The sequence below is a fragment of the Platichthys flesus genome, chromosome 11, assembly GCF_949316205.1.
Source record: "Platichthys flesus chromosome 11, fPlaFle2.1, whole genome shotgun sequence".
NCBI classification, from domain to species: domain Eukaryota; kingdom Metazoa; phylum Chordata; class Actinopteri; order Pleuronectiformes; family Pleuronectidae; genus Platichthys; species Platichthys flesus.
Window position 1 is genome coordinate 3,743,126 of NC_084955.1, and position 21,406 is coordinate 3,764,531.

At 39.9% G+C, this 21,406-nt stretch overlaps 1 protein-coding gene across 1 annotated transcript; it reads right to left on the reverse strand.

Moving 5' to 3' along the window:
• Positions 1 to 10,438: 10,438 nt before the first annotated feature.
• Positions 10,439 to 20,996, reverse strand: ttk (ttk protein kinase). The gene is made up of 25 exons (XM_062398403.1): positions 20,934 to 20,996; positions 20,213 to 20,303; positions 19,891 to 20,113; positions 19,547 to 19,653; positions 19,310 to 19,453; positions 19,009 to 19,084; positions 18,837 to 18,918; positions 18,597 to 18,715; positions 18,296 to 18,383; positions 18,040 to 18,148; positions 17,676 to 17,898; positions 17,003 to 17,109; positions 16,601 to 16,744; positions 16,342 to 16,514; positions 15,617 to 15,762; positions 15,366 to 15,492; positions 15,131 to 15,223; positions 14,849 to 15,006; positions 13,346 to 13,497; positions 13,136 to 13,260; positions 12,426 to 12,500; positions 12,161 to 12,337; positions 11,154 to 11,250; positions 10,980 to 11,065; positions 10,439 to 10,898 (listed from the first exon to the last, which is right to left on the reverse strand). The coding sequence occupies exons 2-25, from the start codon at positions 20,301 to 20,303 to the stop codon at positions 10,830 to 10,832; spliced, it is 2,991 nt and encodes a 996-aa protein (XP_062254387.1). The 5' UTR covers positions 20,934 to 20,996; the 3' UTR covers positions 10,439 to 10,829.
• Positions 20,997 to 21,406: the final 410 nt, after the last annotated feature.

Genomic DNA, 21,406 nt, shown 5'->3' on the forward strand with positions numbered 1-21,406 from the left:
TTCCTCTTGTCGGTCTTCAAGCTTTTTTTCACGTTCTTATTTGCTTCCCTGTACTCTGTTTGTGCCTTTACTTTCTCTGCTCTTGTACGACTGCTGTTTAGAGCTGCCTTCTTTTCTTTCCTCTCCTTCACCTTCTTAATTGACTCTGCTGATATCCAAGCCTTGTGGTTATCTTTCTGTGGTCCCAGTGCTACATTGCAGGTTGTACTTACGGCTTCCTTTACTACCTTCCACATCCCATCTATGTTTCTTTCCTCACCTTCTTCATCTAGCTCTTGCAGGGCATGAAACTTGTTCTTTAGTTTGACCTGTTTCTGCTGCTGCTGGATCTCTTAAAAGTGCTGTGTTAGGACTTCCGGTGGCGCTGAACCTGATGGCTGCTTGAAAATCTCGCTCCCACCCGGTGTGATATAATCCCCTTAGAAAAACCCTACTGATAAAAAAAAAAGTACTGATATTTACCATGGAAGGGGAGAAGCAAAGAAAGGCTAAACTTAAACCAAGCTCAAAACGTGATAAATCGGCGACATCCGACGAAACATATGAAGACGAAGACGGCAATGAGGACAATGGCGGCGCTGATAAAGAAGTAGCTAACCCGAACATGCAGGCTATCTACAACGAGATTCGGGCACTCAGGTCAGATCTAAAATGTGAAATGAGTGAATTCCGACGCTCTCTTCGCAACGACATGAAGAAGGAACTGAACGAGTTTAAAGGAGAAATCAACCAGAAACTTGAAGAAGCTACTAGCGAGCTAAATGCTACTGTAGCCAAAGTTGCGGAGGTAGAACAACGTATAGCTGATATCGAAGACAGGGATGAAGCTGCGAGGGAGGCTCTCATCCAGGCATTAGAGACCCAAGAGACTTTGCAGGCTAAATAAACCGAATTAGAAGCACGCTCACGCCGAAACAACCTCCGTATACATGGAATACCGGAAAAGTCTGAGGGGCCCGATCTGTCGGCGTTTGTGACCAAGCTAATAAAATCAGAAGTCGGCATGCCGGTAGCGGACATGGACCTCGGCATACAGCGCTGCCACCGGGCACTGGCTCCAAAACCTCCCCAAGGCGCTCCGCCAAGATCACTGGTGATTTGCTTCCTCGAGTTCAGAGTGAAAGAGCAGGTGCTGCACACAGCATGGAAGAAAAAAGTCGTTCGATATGAGGGGAAAAGGATCTATTTCGACCAAGATTTACCCTCCCGAGATCTTGAAAAAGAGAAAGGCATACGCGGGAATGCTGAGAGAGCTCAAAGCCAAGGGTATCCGCTTCCAGACGCCACATCCAGCTAAATTGAGGGTGTTTTTTGACAGCGGCACCCGGATCTACGAGAGCGCGGCGGAGGCTGCTAAGGACCTGAAGAAGAGGGGAATCACTCTGGAAAATGAGATAGAGCCAGACCCTACCGGGGAGAAACAACGGAGATTATCTACGTGGGAGAAAGCGGGTGCAAATCGATCCGGACGGGCGGTGGATCGCGGACGGATAAGGGAGAAACTACGGAGCTTTCAGCGCGCCACTCCGGGAACATCTGACGCTGCAGAGTGAAGCGTCTATGGGTGAGCTACTAAGACACTGACTATCGTCTCTCACAGAGCTGGACAGGTTTGAACTTTTTACCGATAGTTGGGAGCTGTTCTAAATGTTACCGGTGCAGAGTACCATCTCTGACACAGAGAGGCCCTCGATGGACGCGAGGATTTCCTCTCACTTTGAAGCTTTATTGGAACTTCGGACTTGGAAGTCTTTTTTTTCTGTTTTTCTAGTTCATTGTTCACTGTTCGTTGTTCTTGTTATCATGGGTAATGTCACACAAGTTAACACAGTTTGGAAAAAGATATGCATCGTCAGGAGTATAAAGTAGTCACACTGAACGTCAATGGGCTGCATAATCCGATAAAAAGGAGTAAAATTATTGCAAAAATGAAGCGAGAAAAGCAGCAGATAATATATTGGCAGGAGACACATCTCTCTTCTTCTGAACATGAAAAATTAAAAAAGCTTGGGTTTCAAAATACCTATTATTCTTTTCATAAATCAGGCCGGAGGAGAGGTGTGGCCATACTGATCCCCAATGCAGTAAATTTTGAATTTATTTCTCAGGTGAAAGATAATGAAGGGAGATTTGTCTTAGTAAAAGGCAAATTAGATAATGAAGCAGTAACTTTATTTAATGTGTATGCTCCCCCAGGGAGTAACAAATCTTTTTTTAAGAAAATATTCGAATTGATGGTAAAGGAAACACAGGGAACCCTGATTCTTGGTGGTGACTTCAACATCCAACTTAAACCAAAATTAGATACATCTAACCAACGCCAAAAGAAAAGCCCAAATGCCATCTTGGTTCAGCAAATGCTTACACAACTGGGCCTGATTGATGTGTGGAGAGAGTCCCATCCCATAGAAAAACAATTTACATATTACTCCCCTTGTCACTCTGTTTACTCACGGATTGATTACTTATTTATGTATAAATCAGACTGGCATAGGGTCAGAGATTGTGAGATAGGGATTAGAGACGTATCTGATCATTCAGGCATATATTTAACCTTATATTTAAACAACCAACGGAAAAATACACTTTGGAGGCTTAACACAAGCATTTTAAATGACAAAGCAGTACAGAAACAGATCCAGCAGGAATTTGAAACATACCTACAGTATAATGATAATGGAGAAGTGTCTCCTAATACTTTGTGGGATGCAGCAAAGGCTGTAATTCGAGGTAAAATAATTGCCCTTACGGCCTCACGGAAAAAAGAAAAACAGAAAAGACTTAACGACTTACAAGAGGAACTTAAGTCACTAGAGATTAGACATACAGAACAAAAAGATCCTCAAATATTAATTAAAATAAATAAAATCAAACAAGATATAAATGGTATATATGATGAGGAAATTGAAAAACAACTTAAATTTACCAAACAAAAGTACTATGAGACAGGATCGAGGTCTATGAAACTCCTTTCTTGGAGGATACGAAAACAACAGGAAAAGAATACGATATATAAAATTAGGAACCCTATGACAAAAAATATGAGCGGTAATCTAGAAGACATCCAACGCTCTTTTGAACTATATTATAAGGACTTGTACACTCAACCAACCAGAGCCGATACCACAATAATAGAGACGTTTCTAAGTTCGCTGGACCTACCATCCATAGGAGAAAAACAGAATAAAGAAATTATGGCTGAGATAAAGCTAGAGGATCTGGATAAAGCCATCTCAAGATTGAAAACTAATAAAGCTCCGGGTGCAGATGGATATTCGTCTGAATGGTACAAAACATTTAGAACACAAATAACCCCTATGCTGCTTAACTGCTTTAACCACACTTTGAGAACAGGAGAAGCCCCGCAGTCATGGAAGGAAGCAGTCATTTCTGTCATCCCAAAAGAAGGTAAAGATAAAAAGGAATGCAGCTCATACAGACCAATATCAGTACTCAATGTAGACTATAAACTATTTGCCTCAGTCCTATCTAAAAGGCTGGAAGCTATTATCCCGGAGCTAATAGATTTGGACCAAACAGGCTTTGTACTAAATAGACAGACACAGGATAATTTAAGGAGAACATTACAGGTGATGAGTCATGTTACTTCGGCCAAAATTGGTGCAATGTTGGTTAGCCTAGATGCCGAAAAGGCTTTCGACTCAGTAGGTTGGGAATATTTGTATAGGGTACTTGCAAGATTTGGCTTTAAGAAATGCTTCATCACATGTATTAAATCGTTATACTCCTCTCCAACAGCCAGGATTAGGATAAATGGAAACCTGTCACAAACTATTTGCCTAGAAAGAGGGACACGCCAGGGATGTCCCCTGAGCCCGACCTTGTTTGCCTTATTTATTGAACCTTTGGCCCAAGCAATTAGAGAGGACCCTGAGATAAAGGGGATTACTATTAGAGGAGAGGAACATAAAATTTGTATGTTTGCGGATGATGTCCTGCTCTTTATCACAACCCCTGACTCGAGCATCCCCAGATTGATGTGTCTATTAAAGACTTACAACTCGTACTCTGGATATAAGCTAAATACTTCAAAAACTCAAACCCTTACATTTAATTATACTCCCCATCCAGATATAAAAAAGAAGTACAACTTTAAATGGGACTCTTCCACAATAAAATATCTAGGAATAAATCTACCAAAGGATATGTCGAAGCTTTCTGAAATTAATTATGGCCCCATCAACAAAGCGGTAAAATCAGACATCTCTAGATGGACGATGCTCCCGCTGGATATGAGCAATAGAATAGAAATAATCAAAATGAATGTGTTGCCACGATTTCTTTATCTCTTCCAGTCCTTACCCCTGGAGATACCACCCAAACAATTTGATGAATGGGACGGGTGGATATCAAGGTTTATTTGGAACGGTAAAAGACCGAGGGTACAGTTCAAGACACTGCAGCTGAAGAAGGAGAGGGGAGGGAGAGCTCTACCATGCTTACAGGCCTACTATCATGCTGCACAATTGAAACCCTTAGTTTACTGGTGTACACCAAATTATGAATCTAAATGGAAGTCTTTGGAAATTACACAGACAGATATTCCAATACAATCAATATTAGGAAACAAAAGCCAAGCAGAAAATAATTATAACAGCTTGAATCAATGGACCCTATTCACGGTTAAACTGTGGTTTAGGGTGTTGAGGAAATTGCAGCTAGAGAAACAGGCCAGGGTCTTGAGTTGGGTAGCATATGATCCAGAGTTTGAACCTGTGAGACTGGACGGGAGCTTTAAACAGTGGATTAGGAGAGGCATCACATCCTTTTGTTCACTCACTTCTAACGGTAAATTTCAGAGTTATAAGGCAGTTTCTGACTCATTTGGATTGGAAAAATGCAATTTTTTTAGATACCTACAAGCCAGAGACTACTTTAATAAAATATCACAAATCAAAACGGGGAAAGAATATAACCTGATCTCTATATTCCATGAAGCATATGAAAAAAACAACATTAAAAAACTGATCTCACGAATATATGAAAGTATACAAACCTCCAAAAATCACTCTACGTTATACATCAAACAAAAATGGGAAAAGGAGTCTGGTACAGAAATATCAGATGAGTCCTGGATGGAGATATGTGAGACACAAGCAACCACTGCAAACTCAAGATCATTAAGAGAGTTTGGTTGGAAGAATGTTGTGAGGTTTTTTATCACTCCTAAAATAACGGCTTTGCAATCAGGCTCTCAGAATCCGGGGCTTTGTTGGAGACAATGTGGAGCCATTATGGCCAATCATTTTCATATCTTTTGGGCTTGTCAAAGAATTCAACCATATTGGAGGGAGGTAACTAATGAAATATGTAAGATGATGGGAATTAAATTAGACTACTCTTTTACTACTTTGTATCTAGGTAAAATACCAGAATTTGTCCCTCACAAATACAAATACTTGCTAAGGATTCTCTTGGCATGTGGTAGAAAGGCTATAACCCGAAGATGGCTCCAAACTGACCCCCCAACATTGCACCAGTGGAGGGGGATAGTGAAAGAAGTTTACTGTATGGAGAGACTGACTTATATTTTAGGATTGGAATTGGAGAAATGTGTTGAACGTTGGGAAAAATGGATTATGTATGCACTGTGCCTGGAATAGTGTGACACTGTACTTCGATGTATTGAGAAGAATGTGACCATATACTGTTACACCCATGAGTATGTTGTATGTTTGTTTTGTTTTTTGTCTTTTTTTTCTTTTTTCCCTCTATTTCTTTCTGTTCAAAATTCAAAATAAAAAGTTAAAAAAAAAAAGAAAAAAAAAAAAAAAAAAAAAAAAGAAAAGAAAAGTGCTGTGTTAAATTTCTTTCTCTGGTTCTTCTCACCTGTCCAGTTTCTCCTCAACTTTAATTGGACTTTAGCAACGAGAAGATGATGGTCTGATGCTACGTCAGCTCCTCTTCTGACTCGTACATCTAAGAGGGACCTCCTAAACTTTTTTGTGACACATACATGGTCTATTTGGTTCTCAGTGGAGAGGTCCGGTGATACCCATGTGGCTTTGTGTACTCGCCTGTGGGGGAAGACACTTCCTCCTATGACAAGGTTGTTATTTGCACATAGTTCTGCGAATCTCTCTCCATTTTCGTTCATCTCGCCTAGACCATGCTGCCCCATTATCCTCTCATAGCCTCTGTTGTTACTTCCTATTTTTGCATTAATGTCTCCCATTAAGATGGTAATGTCTCTTTCTGAGTATCTCTGGATGATGGTCTGTATTCTGCTATAGAATTCGTGTATAGCGCACTGCTCGCCCAATTTATATTTATGTAGTAATTTTAAGTGGTTGTTGTGCAATAGTAGGAGTAGAATTGACGTTGGCTAATTATTAATAATCATGAAATATGATTATTAAAATAACAATTATTTCTTAAAAATAATCAAAAATGATAAAGCTATTAATTAAGAATAGTAACACATTTAATTAGAAATGATACGGTTATCCATTAATAATAGTTAAAATAATTAATGAAAACAATAAAATTATCAATTAAGAATAATACAAATCTGTAATCATTGCTTATTGTCGCGGGGCACCACCCTGGTTACAGGGACCAACAATTCAATCTTTAAATATCAGTCTCAATGATATAGGTTATATTAATAATCTCAATATTTAGTATTAATGATTATATAATAAACAATGAAGGGTTTTAAGTTCGAACACAGGCTATAGTAATCCAGCTGTATACACATACATATGCACAAATAATCACAGAAATAGAAATACTTTAATTACAAAAGTATTTATTAAAATGGGGAAATAAAGTTAATGTTATTTCAATGATTCTTCATTTAACAAACTCCAATATTTCAAAGATGGTAACAACAGCAGCAGCACTTATCACAATTGTCACACATGTAATACGGAGTATCTATGTGTGTGTGTGTGGTCGTGTGTGTCTGCCTGTCTGTGTGTGTGTGTGTGTGTAAGAAAGAGAAAGGGGAGTGGCTATGGCGTAATGACGTGGTGACGTCCTCTGGCCGAATTCAAGGTGATGTTACATTCACGTACTTCCAAGATGGAGGTTACCTTAGTGAAGCCACGTTGCGAAAAGCAAAATGGCTGCTGGTCACTGACCTTAACAAAGGGGATCTTTAAGACAAAGAGATTTCTTATCTCGTGGTTTTGGCGCCGAATGGCGTCGAGATGTATAAATGCTCGTTAAATCTAGATTTCTCCATGTAACATGAAATGTATAAATGTAGGTCGGGACATGTGTAAAAACAGGTTTAGGAGGAGAGAGAGAGAGAGAGAGAGAGAGAGAGAGAGAGAGAGAGAGAGAGAGAGAGAGAGAGATCAGGAAACATCGTCAGAGACAACTACTAGCAAAGCAGGCAGTCCAGTTACGTGAGATTTATCTTTTAACAGATGTAAATCTCCGCACAATATCTCTGACGGTAACACGCAAAAAGGAAGCACCGGCTCTGTACCGCGCTGTTCTCAAAAACACAGTAAACAAAGGAACCGGATGTGTCGTCTCGGCCCGCCATGTAGCACGGCTAAAAACAGATCAGCGATCTACAAACAAACATACAATCAAACAAATGACACGCTAAGTATTTAAACTAGTCTCTGCCCAGACAATAAAGCCTCTTACTGTGACCTCCGCGGTGTTGCTTGCGCGTGGGGCGCGGATTTCCCGGAAGTCCAGTGAATCTGTCGTTAAACCTCTGGATGCGTGCGAACGGGCGGATTCCTGGAAAACAAATCAGTGTCCTGGTCTCTTAAGCGGTGCTCCGGTAGGTCTCGTGGTTGCAACGGAGGTCAGCGCTGGACCGAAAAGAGCGAAGTCTCTTGCTCTTGGAACGGAATTCGGCTTCGTCTCTTCTGCAGGGATGAGCAGCGGTAACGCCGCTGTGGATTTGGAAAGAAAATATCTGAGCTCGGCCAGCGAGCGAGTGAGTTCCTGTGCACGGCCTTTTCAAGTTAAAAACAAAAAGAGTCTCTATCAAAGTAAGATCAAACTTAAGATAAAAGAAAATGAAAGAAATGAAAGAAAATAACTCTGGTTGCCCCCTTTAGCAACTAAATCATCTGGAAAGACCCGGAGGGGTCTGTTGACGTCTTCAGAGCAGGGAAAATGGCAGCGATTATTGATGTCTCAGTGGTTTTATTCTACCTGAGAGGTTCTGCCTCCTTGAGGTGCTGGTCATAGGATGATGCTGGCTTTAAGCCAATTGAGTGTCAGAGTTGGACCTCAGTGGGCGGGGCTTGGAACTCAGCGGGGTCCTGGAGGCTCTTCAGGACATTTTCCAACCACCAGGGGGAGATTCTCAGGCCTGCTGGAGAATGTTTTCCCTCCAAAAGTTTTACAACCCTTTGTCCTCACCGTCGGCTCCAGTGTCTGGTGTTCAGCCTCTGGACTGTGGCCCAACATGGTTCAGAGATGACAGTTAATGTCAATTTGGTTCAACACGTATCCAGAATAAGACGGGGAGACTGAGATATCAGAAATATATAATGTATTTAATAGATGCAAATGATTTAAAACAGACTGCTCCAACAGCAAAGTGACATGTACAAAGGTTGAAAGGCTGGCCTGAACTTGATATAAATGACAGCTTACAAAGAGAAAAATTAGAGGCTCCAGACCCATTTGTACAATGCTAAAATATCATGCATTAAAAACACAACACAACACACTCAAAGAAAATCACTGCCAGCGATATACAACAACAAAATGACAAAAGTGGGCCTCTACTTTATGGAGCCAATAATTCACCACCATTCAAGTCACTACCACCGAATTGCACAGTCCCAGTCATCCATATATATTGCACCTTGCCATAACAAAACATAACAAAATCAAATAAAACAAAGAAACAAATAATCAAACCCAATAATCTAAATGAAATCTAAAGTGGGAAAAAACGGTGACCCTAAGTATTTTGCTGGAGGCAGCCCTATAAGAAAAACATGTTATATATAGGTCACATAATTTAAAAACGGTTATTATAATATTTAAAAACATTTACAGACATAAAACACATCCTTATCTCATACCTTTAATTCATTAAAATAAAGCAGGGACAGAGCGCATCCAAGGCGACGCCGACACCGTCGCACACATACGCACACAGACACAGCTCCACACTGGGCTCTAGGGACAACTTCAGTTAATATTTGCAGACCTTTTCTTTGTGATCTCCGTTAACATTACATAACTTCCAGCAACTTACCGCGACAAACAATTTCGACCACACTTGCTGCGCACACTATAGGAGTTCCCGTCCTGTCAGGTTAATTAACACATTCAGAACGGGAAAATGACACTGCTAAAATAATACAACTTTATTAAGAATTGACCCGTTACACAAAAAACACAAATATTAAATTATGAAGCTGACCAATGGGGTTCCAACATGAGTCCTGATGGTGAAATGGCATCAAGCGATGTGAAGAGGAGGTGAAACTTCACGGCAGTATTTATCCATTTAGAGCATCGAGGATTATTTGGAAAGTTTCTTCATTTGTTGTAAGAGATCCCCTGGAGTTTCTGTTTCCTCCTCCTCTCTGCTCTCTCCTTGTGCTCAGAACACCAGACGTGACGCTCACAGTCAGAACTACCGACACCTAAATCATCCCAATAAAAAACAACCTTAACTAACCCTCTGAACTTGCAGTAGTTAATTTTAAGTGTGAACTGGCTCAACACTGCAAACAGCTTCTGGACACGAGTCATCATTGAGAGGCAGAACAAGTAGGGCTGAATCATTACACTCATGTGACCAATCCTGCATGAGACTGCGGTTAGGCCCGCCTTTCTTATTAGCATACGGACACAGAAATGTGGAAATAAATTTAAGACATTTATTTATACAATTCTGTATTCATCTATTTTCTTTTTTATTTATGGATTTACTTATTTATCTCTGTATTTATTCATATATTTGTTTATTTATACATACGTCATCTATGGATCTCCATAGTTTTCATTGTACAGCACCACCGTCGACTCTGGCCGTTTTAAACATCCCTTATAAATAAACCTGCTGTAGCTCAATTACAATTGTCTATTCTTGTCTGCTGACTGAAGCAACACTGCGCGCACACAGCATGTTGGGTCTCTAAATTGCACCAAACCTGGTGCTGCGCTTCCTCTGGCCATTAAGAATAATCAACACGACACACGAAGTGTGAAGCTGATTAGATGAATATACAGTCAATATGCATTCTAGATACAGACGGAGGGATGTGTGTGGAAATAGTAGGTAGACGAAATAGAGAAAGAATTCAGGGAAGCAGATACAATTTCGGTTTCATCTTCTTTTTGTGTTATCATCACTGAAGGTGATTTCTAATCAGCTCTTACACTTGTTTATATAACTTGGAAGATTTAAATCTAAAAAAGGCAACATGTTTATTTACTTACTGACAATTCATAAAATGCTTCTAGCTTAAAGAAAGAAAACTTCTTGTAATGTTTATTTTGTTGTTTTAAGGCTGGCAATTAGATTCAGAGAATATTTTTGATCAATTCAACATATCCAGGTCTTTCCCACATATTTTAGATTGCTTTACATGTTGTCGGTCACCAACCCCTTATATCAGCTGAGACAAATTAACCAACAACTCTGAAGGTAACAGTATATTTATCTGCTGCATGCTGACATTTATTGTCAGGGAACTTATGTAAAAATGAAGAAAATAAAAATGAAGCTATATATATTTTTGGAAACATTCAAAAATGGATTAGTCAATTCCTACAAAATAACAGAATATATACAGAAGCTAGTGGTAAACAAAAACGAAAAATGGAGTAAGGAAATGTAAATCTCCACATCACATTTGCCAGGATAATTAGGTTGTTGACTTTGCACACTCTGCAACATCCAACCTTCTGCCGCTGTTGCACATCTTGGCCAAATTCTGTGAAAAGAAGAGAGCTCAATTATCATTAAAGAAGCCAAAATATGTAGAGCATAATTAGAAGTTCTTAGTGAAGCTCACATTTGCAGCTCTTATAATGCTGTTTGGAGACTGGAGGGCTGCAAGGTCCGTTAGGATCTTCTTCAGATCACTGTTACATGTGACTTCTGAAACAGGCCCGTTAAATACAGGTCAGTGTCATGTAGTAAACAGCAAGTACAAATACTGTGCTTTTGTTTATAAGTGAGGGTTTACCTGATTCAGAGGATGCTTGTGGCTTCAACTGAAGGTACTGATGCTCCAACAGCTCTGCAATTGAGATTCGTTCTCTAGGATTTCGTACCAAGCACCTCTGAAACAAGCAGAAAACAAAGACAGTTTAATGACTTTTACGTCACATCAGCAACAATAAGATCTGACACCAGTCACAAACAAAGTCCCTGCAGATTTCAACAACTTAAAAATCTACTGAGACCAAACATCTTCAATTCAAGACAAATGGTAAAACATGATAGATATGAAGCAATATAATGTCGGGGCCAAACAGTGTGTGTGTGTATGCAATGCACGCCTGCTGATCTGCTGCGTCTCGCAGGTTTGTGTTGTTCACACAGGGATCTAGTCTGCTGCATGTGTTCGAGCTGAGCAGCTTCGTTAAACTGTCGGAACAACTGTATTTCTTCGAATTAAAGTAGGTCTATGTACACAACTAAATGCCAGGACTGTACACAATTAAGCTGTGCATCTTCCAGTCCTGCAATATCAATAAAAACCTTGTTAAAACTAATGAACGGATAAACAGAAACAAGTGATTTTACTTTGAAACATTTAGAATTGCGAATATTTATGTTTGTAAAATGTTGACATTGAAACTGGGGTGTAATGTCATTTTCACTGTTGATTTTGCTGTGAACTGCCAACGGACTATAGACTCCGTCTCTGGAAGAGCAGCGCGTCTCCCGCAGGAGACGTGCCTGAGACACACTGCTCATGCAAGTAACGTGCAGCTGGTGTGGCCGGTTACACAGTCACATAATTACTTACACTCCCCATATTTGAAGATAATGTGAAGTAGCCTGGTTAAAAATAACCCTAAAAAAGCTGTTGTTCAGAGAGAGTAAGTATCCATAGTATTTCCCACAGCCCAAGTTCCACACACTTTAGAGAAATATATACAGCATATCTTTAGGTACTATTTGCTAATTGTTGCTAAAAACACATTTTCACATCCCACTTAAACAGTGCAGTGTATGGTCTCTCACCTTCAACACATCCAGCAAATCCTTCTCTGAGATGTCAGGGAACTCGATCTTATGGGTGGGGTCAATGATGGCGTGCAGCTTGGTAATCTGATTGGTGATGCTTTGGAATGGAGTCTTCCCATAAGTCATACAGTACAGGATACACCCTAGGGACCACACATCACCTTTCGGGCTGATCTGTGACACAAAAACAGACCAAGTTTTATATTCATCCATGGTTATCGTAGGTTATTTCAAAGATTGGCAAAAATGAGTAAAAAAATACCTTTGAGCGTGCTTTTCCTGGCTGGGATGATGTGTCTTTAATGGCTTCAGGAGGCATATAGTTCAAAGTGCCTACCTGTATTTAACAAACAAACATTAGTTACACAGAGTCTGATCACCCGGGCTGTATAGTAGCGCTAAGATGCAAGACACCGTTCAGACCTGGTACTGATATCCGTCAAGAGTGACGAAATCCCAGAGGGTCAGCGTTTAATACAGATTTGAACACAATCTTGAGATCTGATCACTCCAACGACATTTGGCGGTGGTGTTGGACACATGTGTTCACATTTTTTTTACTATGTGAACACAAATGCATACAGGGCTACACAGGTTGGACCACCACCTCGGTGTCCAATGTTATTCTCCTGCCTGGTGCCATGTTCACGCACATGCACACACGCATCAATATAGTCGTCCAACGGAGGATATCAGAGGACATTAAGGCAAAAACACGAGGTAAATTACTCTGTTTTGAGAGGAATTTGAATGTCGGAGCTTACAGACATTTGGTTTACACAACTTGAACAGTATGGAGGCATCTTGTGTTTTTTCCCCTGTTTATTCACGTTTGAAGATGGAGTCACCAATGACTTCAACTGTTTTGGATTTGGCTGCAACACTGTTTACACCTAAAACTGCACTTCTTCAGTGAACTATCCCTTTAAACTGGATTCACTGTGTATAACGCATCATTAAATCAAATCTTACTTGTGATTCCTTCATGATGCTTGTAACATCAGGCTGGATACTGTTTGCGATGCCAAAGTCAATCAGCTTCAATGACGCGTTCACTATGACAAAGTTGGCTGGTTTCAAATCACTGTGAACTATTCCTGCAAAGAAGATACAGATATTTGGAATAGTTAGGAATCAAGGTAATTTCTGAATCACTTCTCTCAAAGCTTTACAAATACAAACCGTGCTTGTGAATAGTATGGACAGCCTCCAGCATGTTCTTCCAATAAAACTTCCTTTCCAAGGGATTCACAGTCTTGCGGTTTCGCAACCACGTGTTCAGATCCAAGTTTCCACATTCCATCAGCATGTAGATGTAGCTGTTGGTCATTTCACTGCAAAAGCACATACAATTCATTAGGACAACCATGGCAGAGATAATCACTGACTCTGAAGAACTGACATCAACATTAAATCAGGTCCGATGGCAGCAGTGTTATTGACAACTTTACATTAATGACAAAATATTATTCACATCCTCTACTGTGCATCTATTGAAAACCTACATATTTCTGACGTCATTTTACCAGGACCTAATTTCATTAATGGTGTTTGTCTATTGATAGATTATTTATCTATCATAGTTATCATATGATACATTCATGAATTGCTTCACATTGGTATCCAACACACATTGGTATCCAACACAACTTTTAAAAAGTTAAATTGAGCTGCAACACTCATTTGATAATTCAACAGAAAGTTAATTGCCAATTATTTTTTTGGTAGATTAATTATAAGACATTTCCAGCTTGTCAATTCTGAAGATTTGATGCTTGTGTTTGACATACATTGTAGTAATCTGAATATGATTGGGGATGATCACAAAGATAATTGGTCATTGCTGTCCTATAGTTTAGTAGCCTGACATTGTCATACTCACAATTCTAGTCAGACTGCATTGGGCTGTGATTACGGGGGGTGTTTCAACCGAACCAGAAAAAAATGCCACTTTTCTCAATTGGATAGACCTACAACCAGTCAGAGCAACGTAGTATGTGACGTATGTTAAGCGACGCATTGTGAGTTATTTACCAACGCCAGGTTCACATCGGACGCTGAAGCGATGCCAAAGCGATGCCAAAGCGATGCTGAAGTGCAGCGCCAAGCCTTAAATAACAGCTGGCTCCCATCCACTCCCATGTTAAACCTTTGTGGGGGTCACACCAGAGGCTGAAGCTCCGCGCTGTGCCAAGGCTGCCTCGTGCCGTGCAGCGATCATTTCGGCGTAGTCTATTTTTTGCGCTTGACGTGAGCGTATCGCGCCAGGAAACACACTGAAAAATGATTTGGTGTTGCCTCCACGTTCCTCTTTCAAAATGAATGCGCTGTCGATGTCTTCTAAAACAGACTCAATGGCAGCATCTACACATCTCAGCTCTCCAGCGGCAGGAATGTTTGTGGAAAACGAATTCAACCCAAGCGCACTTTTAAGACGTGGTTGATTAATGTTGATCATCTGTCCATCATCGTATAAAGCCCGCCCTGACAATCGGATTGGTCCGAACAGCTTCTGCTCGGGCATAGTTTCTCCCCAACGGAGCAATGCCAGACCGAACTTCCCGACCTCAAATGTTGTGGGCGGGGCTAAGTTCGTCTGGCATCCAGGCTGATAGTTTAGGTCTTCATGCTGATTTCTGTAAAATGCATGGATTATATTCATTTTTGGATTAGAAATGTACTCACTAGTCATAGAGCTTGATAATTTGATCACTGTACTGCTGCAAGTGGTTCAGATGTTGAATCTCATTTTTATAACTCTCTATAGTCTGAGCATCAGCCTCCTCCAGGTCAACATATTTTACAGCAAACAGCTGCTTCTTGTGATCGAGGACCTGGTACACCTGGAAAAACAAGAAATTAAAGTGTCAATAAAGTACATAAAATATTGTAAAACATCAATAGAAAAAAAATATTCCAGTAATTCAATCATTTTCTTTCCCAACATTAATTCAGTGAATGTTTCACCTTGCTTGATCCACCACGTCCAATCATCTTGAGGATGAAGTACTGTTTGTCCTTTATGGTAATGGTTTCATTTGACAGCATATTAAAGGAAGCCTAAAATGAGATGTAGATATGACATTACAGCCCAGAACAATTACCCGGGTAGCAACTGTTGGTGGTGAAATGTGATATTCCAGGTCTAAAACATGTAATAATAGAAATAACAGGTAACAGTTGGGGCAGGGAAATTTCTCACCTGTGGAGTTTGGAAACAGGTTGTTTGGTTTAGAGGTGTGCATGGCTGCTGAACAGGTCCGCCTCTGTGTGCTGCCGCTGCAGAGGAGAACACCTCAGGACCTCTCCTTACCACTGGAGTAATAAAGCTGAGGGGAAGAACCATGGAATAAGTGTGACAGAAGACAGTCACAAATATCTTGGACAATTAAAACATATGGAGTGTTAATGATGATACTTTGGGCAGACAGGCACCAATGGTAAAAATGGTACCTGCTAGCAGAGGGGTTTCTGTAGCTGTTCGGAGTCTGGCAGACTGTCTGGGGGTTCAGTCTAGTTGGAAGCTGGAGGGAGGGAGTGGGAAACGACTCCAGTGCTCGAGGAACAGGTCTGGGGTCAGGTGGGGTTGTACGTTTATCCTAACAATGAAAAAAATGAGAATGATTAGATTAGTGCAAGAGTGAGATTGATTAAGGACTAATGAAAATAATAAAGATTCAAAATCAGCTGGCTGCTTCCTGAGCCCCCCACGATAGAGGAATGGATATAGTAAATTACATTTATGCTATGGAAAGGATTACTTTCTCCCTTCGTCTTAGGAAAACTGTGTTCATCCAATTATGGAGCAAATGGGTGAGATATGTAAAACCCCCAAGACCAGAATTTGTGGAAGTATTGAATGAATGACCCTGTAATGTTGTCTTGATTTAGTGAGCCTCACCGACCTCTATCCCATTCTCTCTCAAGTCACCCTCTAATGTGTTGTTGTTTTTTTATTCGGCTTGTTTTTATGCATTTATTTGTTTTTCTCTATTGATCTGTGATTATTGTCTACATGTGCGCACTGTACCTCTCCCAAAATGTACAAAGGTTCCCAATTCTGAAGAAGGTTGACAGCAGAAGAAAGAAAATTGCCCTTGGGCTGATGTCAATTTTTGTATACAAATGTCAAATAAATAAATAATATATATATTAAAAAAAATAGAACGTTATCAGACCTCTGGAGAAACATGCCGGTTGATGAGGGTTGGCAGCTTCCACTCTGATAAGGGCTCTTTGCTGGCAGGTTTAACCCATTCAACTGAGCGGTTCACAGGGACCCGAGCCGGAAGCTGAAGGTCCTGGTTTCCACCTTGTGTAGAAATGCTTACTGGAACAACTGTTTGCAAATCTAAAAAATAAAACAGTACAATTTAGAAACACTCATTTGGAAGCCATGTCCATTGCAGCGCTTTTTCCTTTCCAAAGAGTTTTTACCTGTGAGTTGTTCCTCCTCCTCGGTGGGCACTAGCTGTTTCTCCCCAGCTTTAAGGTTACGCATGGCCACCTGCAGGAGTTCAGCAGGCCTGGCATTTAACACCTGGGCTTTATGCAGAATTGAGGACGCTTTGATCACATTACCTTAAAATAAAGGGAGGAGAAGACAGTGGGAATTAAACTTATTTGCAAATAGGATGTCTTCACAAGAACTCACTTCATTTAACAAGCCAAGTGTGACCACGTTTACTATTGTGCTGAGCCTTGTGATTCCAGCAAACCTTCAGCAACTTGCCATCAGTTGTAGTGTTTTACATGTATTCCATTTACTTCAAATGAGTGCATTTTCTGTCCCATGTCTCAGAGTTTTGGAAAGTAAACATTTGTGATAATTGATCATACCTTGAGAGACCTCAAACTGGGCATGTGCTGTATGGACAAAGGCAAAGCCTTTGCAGTTGGATCTTGCAACTATGAAGTGGTCCTGTGCTTCATCTGGGTCTTCAATCCTACAGAAAAAAAGAAATGTAATTTCAGATAATTGGCACATGCATTGATATATTTAATTTTAGAGGGGTACCAGCATTGGACATTTGATACTGCATAAAATGCCAGGAACATCATTTTTGAAATATTAGTTTCACTCCCATAAAATTGCCATTTTCTTTTTTGCTGCCACTGGCAGCAAAGTACAACGGCTGTTGTATCAGCTAAAACAGATCAACTGCTGTTTCAGCTGGGTATTGAAATCATTAATGGGGAAGGAAAAGGGTATTGATGCTTCTGGTATTTGTTACACATTTCAGCAACTATGGTCATTTTGGGGGATTTGACCGTGGCGTATTGGGATTATAGTGTGTATACACTACAGTATGTATATTCCATGCATTACAACCCTAACCACACTTGCAAGGAAAAGCATTAGAGGTGCGATGCATTCCCTGCATGCATACACTGCATCTATCACAATCAGGTAATGTTGTGAAAACAATTTCCTGCTCACAGACTAGTGAAATGTCCCCAGTAAATGTCAAAACAAATCTCTAATGCAGATCAAAAGTATTCAATCACCTACTCTTTTAGTTGTGCATATCTGACCAGTATTCTGGCGTAGCAGGCATTTTTGTTGTATTGTCTGATCGGCAGCCTGGAGAAGACTTTAGAGTAACAGTCCTTGAGTTTGTTGAGGAGGCTGATGTCTGTGTGCGGATTCCCCCTTTTCTCAAGATTCTTTAGATATGTCCAACAGGACTCAGGGCTATTTGTTTTCACGACTTGGTCAAAACTGTAAGTAACATCTGTCAGAGAAAAACAACACATTAACAAAACAGCAAAAATACTATATACACACATTATTACACACACAGCTTTAAAGGTTTCAGTGACTACTACAATCAGCATGGCATTCCGTGTGACAGATTTGCAAGGTTATTATGTACCTTCCATTCTCGAAATGTCCTGAGTGTTGTGTGTGTGAAGGAGTGAGGTGGTGGAGTCCACAGCTGCCTGGTCCACCCACGGGCAATATTCTGGACTGGCAGCTGGTGGCTAAGAACAGGAATAACAGATATTACACTTCTTTCTCCAGCTTTAATTGAGCACTTCTGCTGAGCAGAGCACTGATAATATATCAAGTGCCAACAGTTGATTCTGACATTACATAAATCAAAACTACTGCAGCATGTTTATACTCACTTGATGATTGACTAAATCTCCATCAACAGCATTTCTCTTTGATGATGACAACCCAAACACTGAGCTCATCTTGGAACCAGATGTTTGCCTAGGACAAAATTACATTTTCATTAGATATCAGAAGCACATAAAACAGTTGAAAAGATATACAACTTTTTATTTTATACATCACTTTTCACAGATGTTTTAAAAATATTTGGGGTTTTATTCAACTAATTAAATGACTTAAAACCTACAAAATGGTTTGTTTTCTCCATTAGAGCCAAACTAAACCTGTATGAAAATATTATAAAAAATGTACCTGGACAAACTATTGGGGATGGATGCATCACTTCGCTTTGAGGGTTTCTCATATATAGAGTCATCATCATAGTCATCGTTTTCTGGGATAGAGAATGGTACCACAGGAACTCTCCCTGGCTGCACACAGAAGGGAGAACAAAATATACAAATTTCAAGGACTATTTGGTTATTGTTTCTTTGGAAAAAAATGCACAGTAAAGTTTGTAATTATACAAGTAATAAGAGATGTGACTATTACCATGCCAACTGCTCTCTTGTGTTGATATCCAGATCTCCAGCCTGGTAGATGTTCATCTGATGATCCCCCAAGGGACTCGGATCTGAAGTGCAGAGAACAACTTTTGATGTCACATTTCCTAAATCAAGCAGAAACCTTTCCATACACAGATAGCTAGGGTTTTAGTTCTTACCCTGAACCAAAAATACTGGAGAGCTGCAAGTCGCCTGTCCCATCTGATATTCTGCTTACTTTTGGGAATTCTGAGCCTGTATTGTCAGAATCAGAAACATTAGAGTTGGGCAATACTAACGGAAAGAAAAACACAGCAAAATATGAAAATCTGATTGGAAAAGCACAAAAAAGTTGGAAAGTCAATACATTATGTCATAGTTCTAAATCATTACTGCAAACTGAACCTCTGAATGGCTACAGACCAGTGAAATGATCAAACCCTATGTCATGAAATAAAACTAAATTAAATTAATACCCACGTGGTACATTTTCCTTCTCCTCTGAACACAGGACTTGTGTTTTGCCTGACTGCAAGCTTTGCAAGGCAGCCTCCAGCAGTTCCTTTGGTTTGGCACCCACTTCAATAGCATTCTGCAGTATGTAAATGCCTCTCTTTGTGTTGCCTGGTGAAATGAATCAGCAGACACTGTAATAACCCAGTGGTCATGGAAATATATTTACTTGCAGAAGAAGGACAAAAAGAGGAATCTTTTTACCTTGAGAATGCTCAAAGTTTGCATGAGCAATGTGAACAAATGCAAAGTTCTGACTGTGAGATCTTGCTACATTGAAGTTGGCTTCTGCATCACTGACATCTTGAATCCTAATAAAAAGAGAAATAGATGCAAAATGCAGATTAAAAGGCCCATCCTAGGTTGTTTTTATAAAAACAATGGGACTTAGTAAATAAGTGTCTCGACGTGACTACAAAACAGTTATAAACACAATATAATACTTACACAATGTGTTTAAAAATGAGTCCAAATTTCCAAAGTCATTATTGCTATGATAAAATCTTGTCCATCTTACATAAAAGTGGAAAGGAGATTTAAATACTTACGCTTTTAGCTCTGCAAATCTGACCAGCATCCTGGCATAGCTCTCATTCTGACAGTGTTTTCCCAGCGGCATATTGGAAAATACTCTTGTATAAAAGTCAACGAGTCTAGTGAGATGGTTTTCATTTAGGTGAAGGTCCCCTTTCTTCTCCAGGTCCATCAAATATGAGAGACATGACTCAGGCGAGTTTGAGCCAATCACCTGATTGATATTGTCTGTGTCATCTGTGGCGAGAGCAAAGGGTCAGGAGTCAATGCAGTGCAGACACAAAGTGTGGATACTGAAGGATGTTACAGTGTAAGGACTGTGTGGAATATTATTACCTTCATTAAGGTACTTCTTCATTTTGTTGAGCTTTTCATAGAGCATGGCCAGCGGCTGCTTTTTGTCATAAGTCAGCTCCTCTTCCTCCATCTGAAAGCGAAGAGTGAGTGTATACACCATGTAACCCAGTTAAAGACCTGTATGCACTCTTGTAAGACAATGATCGCAGATGACATAAACATCGTTCAAATCAATGGGAATCGAATGAATCTTTACATGTGTAAAATGGGGATCCGTCATACGCTGGACTTTAAGCTCCTGCGTATGACAGTATGATAAATATCTCACCATCAAAAGAGACTTAAAGATCATTGTTTATACGTCAAGAAAATCATTGTACATTGATTGTACCGTTCAATTCAATGCAGCTTTATTGGCCGCTTGTTCGTCATATCAGCTTCTCGATATATTTGCTACTACTTAACTCTAAATATAAATTTCCCTGACAGTATCTGACATGTTGTTTTAATGACAAAGCAAAATGGATGCACAAAGCTCAACTTCATATAATAAGGTCGATACTTGCCCAGCGGTCTTCCTTTGCCAAAGTGTTGACAAAGTGACTTAGCTCAGCTAGCTAGTTAGCCAACACGTAAATCTGTTGTTAAGGAGGACAGTATCCCATGTGGGCCCCGCAAAAACTCGGTGAATTCAAACATGTGTATATAAGTGTATCATCGATAAGATTAAAACATCGTATTTCCGATAGAGACGCCTCACCGTGTTTACGCTGTCATTCGCTTATTTTTCACTGAGGAGAAACGAAAGAGATTCGACTTCAACTGGCAGTTTTCAAATATGCCACTTCCGTCCACGTCCAGTTTTCATTGGGTACTCCGTGGCGATGACATGGTGCGTTCGCGTCACGAGCACGAGTGTATATGCAGTCATCGTTTCAAATGAATGACGGTCTAGTCCGACATAAATAATTTATTTTTCATAATGTATTTTCTTCATTTGTGATTATTCAAAGGGTTGGTTTGGTTAGTTAGAATTCAGATTTCTATTAACGGATTTAATTTTGTATAGAAATGTGACGGCAGAAACACTTTCTGTTTGGCTGGGGTAATATATTTTATATATATATATATATATATATATATATATATATATATATATATATAATATCATTAATAATTCATATATATAATATGTATTAATATTATTATACACAGGAGGAGAAAGCAGACCAA

What these genes read in the sequence shown, in the direction of transcription:
- ttk (XM_062398403.1), bottom strand. Translation starts at nt 20,303, where the DNA reads ATGGAGGAAGAGGAGCTGACTTATGACAAAAAGCAGCCGCTGGCCATG. An exon ending in ATCCCCAATAGTTTGTCCAG is followed by an intron (nt 18,384 to 18,596) that starts GTACATTTTTTA and finishes ATTTTGTCCTAG; the next exon opens with GCAAACATCTGGTTCCAAGA. An exon ending in GCATCATGAAGGAATCACAA is followed by an intron (nt 12,501 to 13,135) that starts GTAAGATTTGAT and finishes TGTTAAATACAG; the next exon opens with GTAGGCACTTTGAACTATAT.